Source organism: Amia ocellicauda, chromosome 11 (genome assembly GCF_036373705.1).
Source record: "Amia ocellicauda isolate fAmiCal2 chromosome 11, fAmiCal2.hap1, whole genome shotgun sequence".
Classification (NCBI taxonomy): Eukaryota; Metazoa; Chordata; class Actinopteri; order Amiiformes; family Amiidae; genus Amia; species Amia ocellicauda.
The window spans coordinates 18553235-18568952 of NC_089860.1; the positions used below are offsets into that span (position 1 = coordinate 18553235).

The following is a 15718-nucleotide window of genomic DNA, read 5'->3' on the forward strand; positions in this document are numbered from 1 at the left end:
ATATTTCTGTTTATTTACTTCTAACCTATTGCTCATCTCTGCATTTTCTTCCACTTTTCAATAGATTATTTACAAAGTTGATGGAGCACTCCACCAAGATTAGCAGGTGTAAATGCACATGTGCATTTGAGAAGCAAATCAGCCAGTAGCAATGCTTTGGAACCTGTTCAATACTACCCTTATTTGAACATTCATACGTGTCCAATTCATTAAAAAGTAGCTTCTGGTCACTTTCAATCATGGTATAAATTCTGCCATTAGTGTAGCAGTTCACAGACTGAAGTTTCAACTTTTTTCCTACATATCTCTCCCTGTTGGTCAGAACACTAACTCAGCATGACGTTTTAGACAACATTTTGAAAGGTAAAGCCCCATTTATGTGCATGATATCGGCAGGGAGTGACATTACCTCTTCTATATGTTATATCAAGGTACACTGCATTTCATTGGTTAATCTAATAAATAATAATAAATCATGAAAAAATATTATATGTAGCAATTGTAAAAGGTCTATGGCGCCAGTGTATCGGCAGACTAACTCTACATTCACCACCTAACTCTAATGAACACAAACAAAGTTAAATCAGGATCCTAATGTGTGTATTATAAGAAAGGAGCAGTGCACATCATCTCTGATACCTGTTAATATATATATATATATATATATATATATATATATATAATATGTGTGGGCTTTGATGAAGTCAGTGGAGATTTTCAGGTGATTATACAACCTGAGCTGTAACCAATTAAGACATCTTTTCAACCATTACTATATTCAGGTCTAGCCCATAGGGAAGGCACTCCTTTGAACTTTTCTTAGAACAATGCAGAGGTAATTCTCTGATCTTTTCATTTGTATCTACGAAGATATTAAAAGTGCAAAAAGCACAATGATAATGCTCCATTTTGGCATCCATGTTCCCATGCCATATATCTCAATTATTTCTGAAAGTATAATACATTAAAATAAAGTAAAAGGGGAATTGCGAGAAGAATCGTAATGGAAACACTTAAGTTAAATGAACTCTATTAAATATAAATTTTGGCTAAAAAAACATTTTTGGAGGGTGATGTAAAACTCAGAATGTATGCTTTGTTTAAAAAAAAGGTTGGACACCCTTTGATAGAGGCATAACACTATACTGAATCATATTATAACTGAATCAACAAAATGATCTTTAAAAATATAGTGTGTAAACATTCAATCAAGAATAATAACCTGTATATCAGTTTTTGTCAAAAAGCTGTTTATTCAGTGCAAGAGCAACATATTTACTAAAGATTTAAATGGAGGTAACCATGGGCTACTAAATTCCTCTCCAGTGCCTCACAGACAGTGGGTGTGTGGACGTGTGTGTCTGGGTGAGGGGATGTAACTATCGTTTCCTGGCCTTGATGCTATTAAGATCACACACTGGGTAGAAGTGCTGGCAGGACTCTCAACCTGATTACCTATCATCCGCAATGCCAAAATGAAAATGGCATTTCCAGAGACAATTTATTAGCTTCATCAGACACATCTGGACAAGCTTTTTCCAGGATGTCAAACACCTCAGCATGTCACTGATTAAAGCAGCAATCAGAATTCCAATTTAAACAGCACATACTATACAGGCTCTTATTTTTCATCTGGTGGAGGGGAATAAAATCATTTTAATGGCAGAAAACTAGCAATAAACCATGGTGCACTGCTCAGGAGTTGTTCCCAAGTTTAATGCTGTGAGAATTGTTTTATTCCTCTCAGCAAATTTGCCTAGAAGAGCCTATACATTTATTTAACTTATGAGACACCTAATTAGTTTGAGAAGCGTGAAGCCTGTCTCAAGGGAACAATACGATACAAAGTTTTAACCCCAGCCCTTCAGTGGGAAAGGCCTCCGAGGCTGTTTGAGAGAACTCTGCCATAGTGACCCACATCGATGAAGCATGGCCCTATCCTAGCGGCTCTCAGCCTTCTTAGATCTGGCACTGTAGTACAAAAATCAAATAAATAATACTGCCATTGTTCAGGGGGTGAAAGTACAGCAACTGAAAGAAATTGGAGATTGAGAGCTCTCTGTGTACATCAATCACTGAGTTTAAAATGGATATTACAAAGGTTAAATGCTCCTCCTGACTAGAGGTATATACTCATCAAAATCAGCTATATCTCCACTATAGGAAACCAAACACACTGAAGCAATTACATGATCAGAATAATAATAAGAAAATCAGTAAGCGTATTTCTAAACTGAAAACATGACATAGCGGTCTATCTGCATCCATCTACAGTCACATTAATTAAGCACAATAATATGAATATTATATTTCTTATTAGACTCCCTTATCCAGGGCAACTCACAATTGTTACAATATATCACATAATTTTTACATACAATTACCCATTTAATGATACTGGAAAGATCTAGGTACAGGACCTTGCTCAATGGTACAACAGCAGTGTCCCCCACATGGGACTGAACCCACAATCCTCTGCTTAGGGGTCCAGAGCCCTGACCTTCCAGAAGGTCACACACAGATATAATAATAATAATAATAATAATAATAATAATAATAATAATAATAATAATAATAATTATTATTATTATTATTATTATTATTATTATTATTATTATTATATATAACCATCCCCTTATTTTGAAAACTTACCATGTTACCATCTTGTTGATAATAATAACTTAAACAAGAACAAAGATTTCACACAAGTAATAAAAACAAACATACACATTTCTACTTCAGAGCATCTAATAACTACATGTAGCTTTTTCTACCCTAGAAAGCTATCTACTAGCACTATGAAGGAACACATAAACAGGGCAAAGAGATACAATACCTTTCTTAATCTTATCCCAATAGACTGCATTAAAAACAAAACATGCCAGTGTTGAGAAAGCAGGTAAATAAAAATAAATAAATAAAGACACACATACATACATACAAGGGCACTGCTAGTTATCTGTAAGTTCATGTGAAGAACTACCCTATCTTGGCTGGAAAGGTAGTATATGTGAAAAAAAAAAAATGTCTTCCAAAGGACATTCTTCAGAGCAATGCCAATTGTGAAACAATGGGTTGAAATCACTGCATGACTCAAGGCCTACCAATTTATCTTGTGCATTACATCTGAGGGAGTAAGTGTGCTCTGCTGTCGAGGGCCAGTGGTTGGGAGTGCTGTGAACTTTTACAGGAGAGTTTTTCTGACTTTGCAAAGTAAAAAGACTAAAACCTTCCTGTCTTCATTAGCAAATCATCTCGGGGGGGGAACTTGATAAATGGCAATTGTTAAGAACCCCCAAAAAATACATATATCTTGTCAGGTTATCAGAATGCGAGATCCTGTTCTGACTCACTGTGAAGACAAGGCTATAGATGCTATGAGATGTTAATTAACAAATACCAATTCAACTAAAATATATTCAAAATTTGGGAACATATCCTTATGTTTTGGGGTATAATAGAAATTGCAGAAGAGGGAATGCTTATGGATTAAGCGTCTATGGATTTCTTTGAGAGAAATTAATCTTATGAAGCAAAACATGTCTTGGCCATGTCTGTGTTTGGGTTATAATTCTACTGCAGGTCGAAGCTGTAGAAACCTTTCCTTTTATTCTCAGTGCTTTACTTTTGAATACAGCTAAACAGCAAGTGCGTCTTGTGAGGCCCAAACAGGGCTTTGTTTTCACATAAACAAAGTAAGAGCAACATGACTGTTTCCTTCTTATACATTAAACAAATCTTCAGTGATATAATCAGATTTTGTTATGCTAAGAATAACCTGGGACTCTGTCAGGTGGATGCTACAGATGATTAAAATGACTACATTAATTAATTTTTAACAGATAAACTTTATTTGCCATGATGTTTAGTGAAATATATTTTCTAGATATACGCAAGGATGAAAATAATAATACAATATATAATAACATATTCAAAAAACAATACGATAAACAATTAATTGAAACCACAATCTCACAACTCCATAGTAAGCTTAATTCAATTATTGGGAGAAAGAAAGAAAGAAAAAAAAGCAAGTGAATAGGATCTAATATGTCTTTTGCAGTATAACACTGTTGACAATGCTTTCTTGTATTTTTATAAGCTGTGTTTTACACACTAAGTGGATGAAAGTTATGAGCAGCAGAAAGCATACCCCTATAGCTAGATAGTTTGCCAGCTCTTAAAAATAAATGCAAATCCGATCTCTATTATTGAAGAGTGCTCATAGGGAGGTCTTTCATGATCCATTAGTTGAAGCACGCTGAATTCAGAGGGGGAATGTTGCTCATCTGGACAATAGCCAGGAGAGTCCATATTGAATATGTAATGGAAAAAGACAATTCAGAGACACTCAGAGAGAAGTGCCTCTTTTTGGTTTATGAAAGGCAAGAGTCTTGTATGGATTATGTACATATTTGGAGTCGCCGCGTGCACATGACAACATGGTGTGATGCTTGCGCTTGCCTCTATGCTTCTCGAACATGAGGAGGCACTTGTGTACAAGTCCTCCTGAACCATCAACCCTGTGCAAAATGAAAGCTCCGCCGACAAGCCTGCGCTGTTGCTATGGCGGACTGTCTGTGGGAGCTGCAAATGCATCTCCTAAATGAACTGAAATACAAGAACATCTTATTTTTTTTTTCCATTTGCATCACTGCCTCCTCTGTCTATTCCCAAGATACCACATTAACACTCAATGCACAAGACCATTTTTATTTTCAGAGAAAGGGCAAAGCTGAGTTTGCACCTTAAAGGGACAATGTACGCCTGCAATGCCTCTGTAGTTGCATGGTCTGCTCAAAGGGTTATCTGAACGAATCAGAACGGATTTTGGTAACAGCAACACCGTTTTATGTCTTTGTATGGACATGTGTTAAATACATCAATAGTTAAGGGTTAGAGCAAGAAATATTATGCCAGTTGAGGTTTGTGGACTAAAGAGCAAAGAAACAAGGAATGTATTTTTATATGTAACCATTCCATGTGATCTGCAGAACATGAACATTTTCTAATGGTTTTCAGATGTGGATTTACTTTTGTTTTTTAGCATACTTGCGAGCTAACTTAGTCAGCCTGTCAGGATATGCCACTTAAAGAGCCCATTTAAGCCTGAGTGAATTCCCCTGATTTGCTTGAAGCAAACAGATTGAGGTTTAGGGTTTCAGAGAATAAATAGAGATGAGGGCTCGATACTGTGGCATTCCACTTTGATGCAATGGCTGGTAAAATGGATACCTTTGCCTTTTTACTTACTAAAATATTTAAAGCTACTTTCTTAGTACCCTTATTTGGGCAAATCCAAGGCTAAATTATGCAACTTTACATTAAGTAGTTCAAGTTTAACATAATCAGCGAGCTCTTGGTGTAACTGTTTTGAATAATAATCTCTTTTTCAGGTAAAAACAAAAAAATATTTATATTGACCATGTCATCATAGATGCACTTGAGAGTCTGTGTGTCTCAGCACTCTGGAATGCATTAACCCTTAATAAAAAATGCTTTCAATCTGTGTCTCTGGGGGGGTGATACAATGCGGCTGCCTGAGGCAAAGTTTCGAATGGTATTTTCAGCTGAAGTCACATTTGAAATTCCTTAAAATCTGTACTTATTTTCTGTACTTTTGTGTGGTTTTAATTTTACACCACGTGATTACATACTAAAAGTACTTTGTGGCATTTGTTTTATCATTTAAGTTGCTGGGATTTTGTTTCATGTTTTCTTTATCCAGATAGTCGCATTCAGCTTCAATGACATTAAGGCTTCCACAGGGCCATTCCATGCATTGTAGCGTCTTTCTTTCTGTAAGATTTATTGGATTTATTATCCAAATGTCATCTTAAAGCAACACAATGATCCAATGAGAAAAAAGGGTGGCACACTCAATATTACATTATATGAATGGTTAGTGTGCATTAATTTGGTTATTTGAATATCTTTCTTTTCATAAACATGTATTTGCATTGAACACAGTCAAATGTGTTTTGCAAAGTAGTGTATTTATGCATCTGTCTGTCTAAATATCTATATTGATTTCACTCCTAATATTTTACTATTTCTATACATGCCTGTTACATTATTCATGATTTAAGCATGCGGATAAGACATCTGAGACACCTTTCTAAAACATATAGGCTTGGCCATGCTGTCGGAAACATAATTTGATACAACAAGGGTTTGTATTTCTAAATTGCCTGAGGGAGAGATAACTTTATCTCTGCGTAAGGCAGGCACACGCATGAATGTTTGTGTTGAGACTGAATAATAACAAGCTGACCTGGTTGAGATGTTTTAGTTATCATATTTGACACGGCTCTTTGAAACAATTAGCATTCAGTGGAAACTGAAAAGATGCATTATACAAAGCCAGCCAACTGAAGTGGGGCTTTAAAGCTGAAAGAATTGCAGAACAAAACCTATATGATGACTCTTCTCTGGGAATGCAGGCATTGCAAACATACGCTGTCCCTTCAAGACCCTTTTAAGATTGTTGTTTAAAATAAAATAGTATGTGCCTGATTTGTTGCTTGGCGTTTGCCTACCGATGGTGCAGTGTTCTCCATTCCAGCCCTGTTCACATTCACACTTCCCATCTTTGCAGGTCCCGTGTTTCACACACAGGGGGTTGCAAACCCGCTGGTCACATGCCATCCCAGTCCAGCCTTCTTCACAGCGACATGCTCCGCTCATACACACACCGTGGGTGCCACAGTCCACGGAGCACACCTCTGCAAAATGGAAGAGCACTTCGTTTACAAAGACACTATAACAACCTGGGCTGAGCAACGTGAAGAAGCTAGGAATCCAGTCTCCAGTCCTAGACAGATTAAAGTATTACACCAAAACAAGAATCCGGAATGCATGGCTGAGCTGTTATAGAGAAGACCTGACAGTAAGTGCTGTTTTGCTTGGAGGAATAGACAGAGACTGTCAATGTCTCTGGAGACAGAAAAGGGTAAATTTAGCATTTTTCTATCTACCAGGCTGAGAAATCCAAATTCAATGGCTGACAATGATTGTTCGGTGAATGATTTTCTCACCCATTCCACATCATTTAAAATCAAATAACCAATGGCCATTACTGATTAATTCATGCGTAATGATATCCCCTGCTAGTTATAGCCTTACTCAGTAGTACAGTATTGCAAAGGCAATGCAAAGTGTCAATATACAACAGGTCAGTTATGACGTTAGTATTCCACAGCTTTAGTACAGTGTATTCGATGGAACAAAGAACAAGGGGGAAAAAAGACAGAGCTCAATTCACCTGACAATCACATTATTGGAGGAGGATGGATTGGACTTTTTAAAATAAGTCACATTTTAGGAAACAATATCAGTGAGTTAGGTGTCTGTCTAATGTATAGTACTATTGTTTAAAGTTATTAACCTGAAACCATGCACATTTCATTGTTTCTGCAACACAAACCTTTTAGCACAAAAAACCAATAGAGAAATAGATTCCACCACTGGTTGAAGGGTGGTTGCATCTTTTCAAAATGTGGATCAAACCAATTGTGTAGATTGTGCCAAAACTAGGTCTCTGTTTAAATATAGTGAACTTCTTGTCCACTATAAGAATGCTGAACCCTTGGACCTTCCAACCATTTCCAATCTATGGATTTGTTTATTCATATAATAATTACAATCAAATAAATGATAACAGGCAGTTGTATGAAATTACTCACACATCTGTCTTGTCATTTTGGGTGGAGTTCAGGCACATTTTGCAACAGATGTCCCCAGCTGGATGAATAAACAGATGGTCTATGTATATGTTTAAGGACAGAAACTACAACTCTGCTGCTGGGGAAATGAACAGAATACAAGCATCTGCCCCGGGTGTAGTCCATCACTTGTGTGCCTCCCCAGCTAGGGGGAAATGTTATTTAATGTAAATGTTAAATGCAAATTAACTCCTTACGGTATGTTAAAACAGAAGATTCAGGGGTGATTTGGAGTCTTTAATTTCACTGTTCACCAAACAATCAACCCTATTCTGAGATCAGGATGCGGATCAATGCAGCTTCTCATTTGATGTGTGTGTTTTTCCAGAAGTGTAAAAAAACATGATTGCTAGCAATAATGAACGAATAATACACATCAAAAAAAATGATTAACAGGAAGTCTTGAGAGGGATTATGTGCAAATTTCTGCTTTTCCCACATTCTGGTCTATTCCCGGGAATGCCTGTCTTCTCACGGTGCTCTGATATGGGCATGAAACAAGAGCGATGAGACTTACCCACAGAGCAGTCGGGTCCCATCCAGTTGGGGTCACAGCTGCAGAGGCCGGTGTCGGGGATAAAGGCCCCATGGCCGTTGCACTGGTCTGGGCACTGAGCCCGCTGCAGCTCACAGTTCAGACCACCCCAGCCCGGCTTGCAGTGGCACTCACCATTCACACATATGCCATTGTTGGAGCATGTGGGGTCCAAACAATCCACTGAAAGACAGTTTCAAGACAATAACAATGACTGAAGTAAAAAAAACACAACAACAACAAACTTTGCATCTTATTTTTAAATGTAACATATTACTTTGTTCTAAAATAATACACCGCTACTGAAGGACAATGGTAACTGTTGAAAACAACACTTTTTTTATATGGCACGATACAAAATCTGTTTATACTGATGTTGTTTGTTTGTTTTTCCTCACAACAACCACAGACACTTCTTAAACCAATAGTGCCTTCTGCCATTCTGGAGTGTGTCAAAAGAATGAATCTGGACTGAATTATAGTATTGGTTTACCTTACAAGTACTGTCAGATCTATGAGTTTTTGCCCAATGCACTATAGCATGTTTCATAGCTTCAATTGAAGTACAGGCTTCAATAACACTGCCACTTTGCAGTTCCCACTAATATACTTAGTTACTTTCTATCCCAAGGAAATGTCATTGAAATTGATATTGACTGTGAAGTTGACAAGAAAAGCTAGCTCTGTACTTTGAGTGAAAACCATTTGTCAATTATCACTTGTCCCCCCCCTTAAACTATGGTGACTACCTGTGACAAAACACCTCCCATTTCATTTTCTGGTGACAAAGTCATTAATAGAAACAACTTCTGTTTATGCTGCAGAAATTGCAGATCAAAAATATTGATTTTGGTGTCACTGTCTCTTCAGGTGAATTGTTTGAGTGACTCTGGAGTGATGAATATTAGGTATAAAAAGCTTGCTGTGGTGCAAAAAAAAAAAAAAAAAAAAAAATGCTGACCCTATCCTCTGTCGCTCTCTCTCTCTCTCCCTCTCTCTCTTGTTCTCTCCGTCAGCCCCTCACCTCCTTTCCGACTCTCTCTCTCTCTCGCTTCAGCTTCATTTCCCTTTCACAAGCTGAACTTTTACAAAACAGCATATGAATCAACTTCAGGCTATTTTTCTTAAAAGCCTGATCAATAAAATAGATTTCATCCCTTAATAAAATTTCTGATGTATTTGCTGCAGTTTTGCGCTTATCCTTCATCTAGGAATAATATAATCCTTAAGTGGGTATGATAGAGAATTCCCAGGGAGGCACTAGCCATTATGGATTTACATTGGATGTTTAAAGTAATTTTGCTGAATCAGAACACTATAAAAGTTGCCAGTAATGGCAGAGATCCCACTGCCTGGAGAAATTAGCTCCTTTTTTATTTATAGAAAATTGCATGGATAAATCACTTGAGGAAGATTACTCCCCATAGTTCAGTCAACGAGAAGAACAGAACTTATTGCCGAAATAGAAACTAATTACTGGGCTGCCTTCCTCTCCCCTAAAACATAATAAAAATAAAATAAAACAGAAAAAACTCAACACTCAACACTTAACAGAGACGTTTCTGAAAAATGTTTTGATCCACCATCGATGAGCTTCTCGCTGCGGCTTCAGAGAAAAAATTATATTTCAGGATTAGCTGCTAAAGGTATTGACGAGGTATAGATTAGCGCTTTGTCTGCTGTTATATTCAAAGGTTAAGTTTCACATAAAACAAATTAGTAAATGCGATTTTCATCCTTGTGATTCAAAGCGGCATATTTATCATGAGCGAAATAACTTGATTAAACAGGGAAAGGCAACAGAGCAGGAACTGCTGCGGTCGGAGGCTGTGATAAGTGTCCCTGCTTACAGATCCATTACACCGGCCGGGGTTTTCCCTGCGTGCTCACGGTGCCACCACACTCAGAGCTAATCAAACAGTGCCAGGGCTGCACGCTTTATGCATCGTACACTTACCTCTATTCTTATCGTATTCATTGATTAAAACAAAGAAAACTGTACCACATTGGATCACTTTGTTGGCCAATTCATGTTCTCGTTTTGCAAAAGCATTCATTTGTTTTTTTTCCCATCACACTTGCTATTAAAACTTTATTTATATTCATATAGTTTACAATGGTACATTTTCAGAGTGGGTGAGAAAGGGCTTTAAGTGTTAGACAGTGGCTGTTTTTTTACCTTCCCCACAACTCTCTCCTTTATAGCCCAGGGTGCAGATACAGGTACCGTCGGTACAGGAGCCATGGCCGCCACATTTTGGGTCAAGGCACTGGTTAATGGGGACGTCACATTCAGGCCCTTTCCAGCCGCTGTAGCAGATACAGGCTCCTTTGTCATATTGGCCATTGCCACTGCATAACACCGGACAGGCAGCTAGAAAGGAAAAACACAAATATGCTATATTGATATTGTCCAGTTTCAAAACAGCAACACAGTATAATGTAGTGGCATTACTAGCTCATTATTATCGGAGAACGTAAGTGAATCTTAGTTTGTCCTAGATGCAAATACAGTGATAAAATGGGAAAACCTTTTCCTATCAAATCCATTGCATTTTTGTTTTCTGCTATTCTGATTTCTTTTACCCTCTTTGCAGTGCAGTTATAGGTGAAAAGCATTATGCTAACTTCACAAAAGCATTGTACAAACGGCTATACAATGGAAAATTTGTGGATTAAGTATAACCTCTTTACATATACATTTCAGGACAAACAATGTTATACGAATCTAACAGTAAATGTAAAAAGAAACTATGCATGTGTAGAAACCACAAATACAATGAAGAAACAAGAAAAAAAAAAGCACATGCAATGAACTCAGGTAAAAACTTCTAAAGTTTCTAAGCCAAATGATGAGGTTCTCTGCTATTTATCCTCATTGGTAAATCTCGTTTAAATAAAATCCCTTTTGTTCTATTGTAACATTGGTGGATTGGTCGAGAAAATATACAATCAAACGATGTACTGAACTATCCCAGTGTTTTCCGTATTGTAGCCTTTTTGAAAAGTTTGCAAAGTCAAACCTCCCACTCTGAAGTAAGGTTGAAGCTAAAGCTTACGTAAACTTATGTGTTGCATTGATCTGGGTGTCAAAGGAAGCCTCTTATATAACCTGTATTTTTAGAAACTAACTGCTCCGAGTCCCTGCAGTGAAGCGAAAGCGTGGTTCATTGCACAAGCCCACCAGTGCATTAACCTCCTGCTTCTCAACAGTAGCAAGTTTAATCCCTCAATGCATAGCCAGCTTGTAACTGAAATTACTGGGAGATATCAAGAAGGAAGTCAGAGTCACCAAACAAAACTTTGTAATTAATTAGAACCACCTTTCCCTTAATTAACGCGGGTGATTGTTTCATCTGAGTTTTCTAACTTCACAGCAGGGCTCCGATACTACCAGTGAAGCATGCTGAGCTGCTGTGTGTGTGTTCCTCTATTTCTTATTACCTCCTGGTGATTCGTGAAAACAAGATATAATGTGTTACTTTTTTAAAATAACAGAAACAATAACAATATATATGACTAAATGTCTGTGTAGAAGAGCCCTGACTGATTTAGAGAGTACATAAAAAAAAAAAAACAGTGTGGTAGGTGTAAAAAATATTTAAAAGCAAATATCAAATACTATTAGGCACGGAACAATACTGTCAAGACTCAAATTTAAGAATACAAATTCAAATTACAAGTCCAATAAATCACATATGATTATGAAGAACAAACTTACTAAAACAGGTCTCAGTAAGTATCTTAAGGCAGCAAGGATTTTCATTAATGAGATGTGATTGATACCAATGATAAGTGCTTGTAGTAAAACACAGTCATGGAGTGTTTCATATACGTTTATGAGTCAATAATAATAAAAACAGCACACTGCTGTATGAGTCACGCATCACGGGTCCTGGGTACACTGCTTACTGTGAACACGATTAATGGTGCAGGTTTTCATTTCCATTTTATGGGCTTTTTTCCCTCTCTCTGCACTCTCCACAATTTTCTCTTGACTCCAGTCCTAGCCTTAAGACATACATCTAACAGGAATTTACTGGAGGAAGAAAACCCTTTGTGGAGACATTAAATTATTAAACTTCTCTCTCATTACAACTGTAGTCTCCCCAACTTCTCAAATTAATTATTTTAAACAGATACACACACCGTTGTGCTATACACGTGCTGTTTTCTTATTATCTATTAGTGCTTTACCCTTGAGTATGGACATAGACAATGTAAACAGTACTCAAAGCATGTGGTAATAATGCTTTTCCAAATACTGACTCAGCCAAAGCAATAATCCCACACTGTAATTCCATGACCCACTGAATTTAATGCCCCGGTAGCTAGAACGTTGAATTGGAAATGGACCTGGACACCTTAAAATACATATTACATAGAAATGTTTTGTAAAACTAGCAAAACTTTATGGACCTTCCAGATAATGTGACTAAAAGCCAAGAGAGTTGTAATGAATATTTCAAAAACTGCCAATAGATCACTGCACTGCTGTCTCTGTGAATTCTGTGACCCATTATTCCAGATGTGCTACTTAAAAACTAAAATAATACCAACAACTACAAAAGATTATGCTAATTTATGTTTTTTTGTTTCTTTTATAGAAACAGGTTTCATTTATTTTGTTAGAAAACTCCTAATATTCCATTTCCATTCCTTAACAACAGTCTTTGGGCAGAAATGTTTGTTCATTGCTCATTGCATTGCAAGGTTTTATTGCTCAATTAACCAAGACAATCACTAAGCAGAAACAAACATTAGACCATTATGCAGGTCTGAGATTTCTAAAGCTATAAAGGATACTATGTGGAGAGTTCTAATTGGCTTGAAACATATTGGGATTATAAAGAAATATAAACATGTTAAAAATAATAAGGCTGCATTGCTATAGAATTATAATTATAATTTACAAAAAAAAAGAAAAGAAAGTAGGTCAGGAAGTGTAAGGAGCAGTTCTGGGTGAACGATGGCTTGTGAGCGTTGGCTTGTTGTTACTGTTAAGTGGCATGAGGTTTGCGCTTAAGGGAAGGGAGAAAGAGAAACGGAGAGACAGCCGAGATTTTGTAGATGCTCTCTTTAAAGGTATCCTTCAAAATGCTTAATTAATCTAGGGTGTATTTAATTACTTCAGTAAAAAAAAATCCAACCCACACTGAGCTGTGTTAAACATCCTGACACCTCCCTCCTAGGAGATCGATGGAATTAAAAGTATACAGATGTTTTAATTAAAACCAGGAAAGTTATTGCAGATCACAAGAGGGGGGGGGGGGTCATGTCCTTGATTAATGAAAATAATTTAAATTACCTGAAGCGATGTGACCTTTCTGTAATGTGCAGGAATATGATGTTTTAACTATCAACGGTCAAGCTAGTGCTTTCGTCTAAGAACTTGTGTTTCAAATTCTAGTTAGCTAGAAGCAAGTCCAACGCAAAGAGGCAGAACAAATATATTCTTTATTCCAAGGACCTTGGGGGTTCAACCAATTAATCTTAATTAACTTCTCTTACAGCGGCGTACTAGTCTGTATGAGAGACGTGTCTACCAATAAAACGTTAAATGTCCAAAGTTCAGTTTAACATTAATAGATGGCTTTTGAACAAGCCATGTGTAATCTAATCCTAAATGATAAACAGTGTGAGCTGAATACAATTTGAAAGCACACAACTAGAATAAAATAAAATAAAACAGACAAACAAACAAACAAACAAACAAACAAACAAAAAACATTACAGTGACAAGTCTTAGGGGCTTATATTGAAAACTCTTGGTTTGAAAAATCTAGCTAGCTTTGAAAGCATATTCAACAAAATATAAGATGCCCAAATAGATGTCTTTCTGTGCAAGAAGCATTGTGGTTGCAGAGATAAAAAGTGGGCCCAACAGATATCTTGGTGCAAAGAAAACACATTAGATAAGTCACTGAAAAGAGTACAAACAAGAATGTGATGGGAAAGCAAGAATCTCTGAATATTTGCAAAACACGGCGAGAAAAAGGGAAACACAAAGAACAGCGACTTCAACTAAACAAACTAAGTAAATACAAATAAACCAAAACAGGCACACCAATTCATACACAACTATGATCGAAAGCTCTAACATACAATTCAGGTGCAAACAAATACAAAATGGCAGTTGTGGGCAATTTATATATTAGAATTTAGAAATACATATGCTTCAAATTCAGCCAAATTAAGCAGTCTCTGTGGTATAATCTGTAGAGTCATTCCTCAAAGACACAGTATTTGAAAGAACCTTCTGGATATAATTAAGGACATGCTGGTATGTTTTGGAGGTAACTGATAGAATGCCCAAAAGTACATGTAACACATGTTTATTATTGCCCCTATAGATGTCGGTGGTATTTTTAATTCCTCATGCAGTTGTCTGCAATTAGTTACAAACTTCAAACTAATGCTGAATTTGTGTGTTAAAATATACAGTAATTTGTAATAGAAATATTTAACACAATCTTTCCTATTGCAAATTATACAAAAATCCATTCTTACTATCCAGTGCGCTCTCATTTTATACCTTTGATTTGCAGACACAACACAGTCCTTTCATGATTAATATATTCTTCTTTAAAACCACAGTATTACCAAGGTGTGTTTTAACGTTGCTTATCCTAAACGCGTCATCGGGCACATTGTACCAGCTCTGTCTGAGAGGGATATAATCCATGCCGTTTCTTTGAGGAAAAGTCTCTCGGAGTCTTCTCTGGGATTAAGCACTCATTTTGTCTTGTTTCAAAACAAAAACGATCCCTTCTCATTTGTGGCAATCCAATCACAGCAGCTTACACATAAAACAAAATTGGTGCAATGTCACTTAAAAAATGTAATTAAATGTAATTGAACAGTGTGATAACTAAACTATTAATCGCCCAGCTCTCTGATGAACAATGGAAGATATTGGTTCCCTGACCTCCTATATATCATTACATGAACAGTTCATGGCCTTAGGCACAACTTTCTAGTGTCAGTCAAATTACCCTCAAAGTAATTTGTTTCCACACCAGATCAAAAGGAACACACTCATTTGCACAGAGTTATATATACGGTTTTGGTGTTTCGCCCTATAATATTTCCTTTGATGTAGTCCTATTTCACATGACTAAAACCTTCTGCGGTATCAATTACTCATCAATTCAAATCAAGATGGAGAACAGCCCTGGACAGTCACGCATTACTTCTGAATTATAATGACGACTGCTCTTTGGATTTATTCTTGTTTATACCATGTCTAATAAGAAGCTGAAAAAACAATAAACAATATTATCTACTTTTGCTGTTTTAATAATACATCACACTTATTTACAAAAGAAGGCAATTCTTGACATGTCGACAAGGCATTTCTGGATCTGAATACATTACATCCATCCATTGTTATTATTAACTTTGTTTTGTGTTTATGCTCAAGAATAAAAAGGGCAGCATATTGTTGACTCTCACCATA

General features: G+C 36.7%; 1 protein-coding gene across 1 annotated transcript in view; it reads right to left on the reverse strand.

Moving 5' to 3' along the window:
- LOC136763088 (teneurin-2) overlaps window positions 1-15718 on the reverse strand; it is a 213857-nt gene that overhangs the window by 42049 nt on the left and 156090 nt on the right. The window contains exons 9-11 of the mRNA XM_066716811.1: window positions 10439-10633; window positions 8242-8442; window positions 6540-6725 (exon numbers count right to left, since the gene is read on the reverse strand). Of these exons, the coding sequence (XP_066572908.1) occupies window positions 6540-6725; window positions 8242-8442; window positions 10439-10633 (582 nt within the window). The remainder of the gene's footprint in view (window positions 1-6539; window positions 6726-8241; window positions 8443-10438; window positions 10634-15718) is intronic.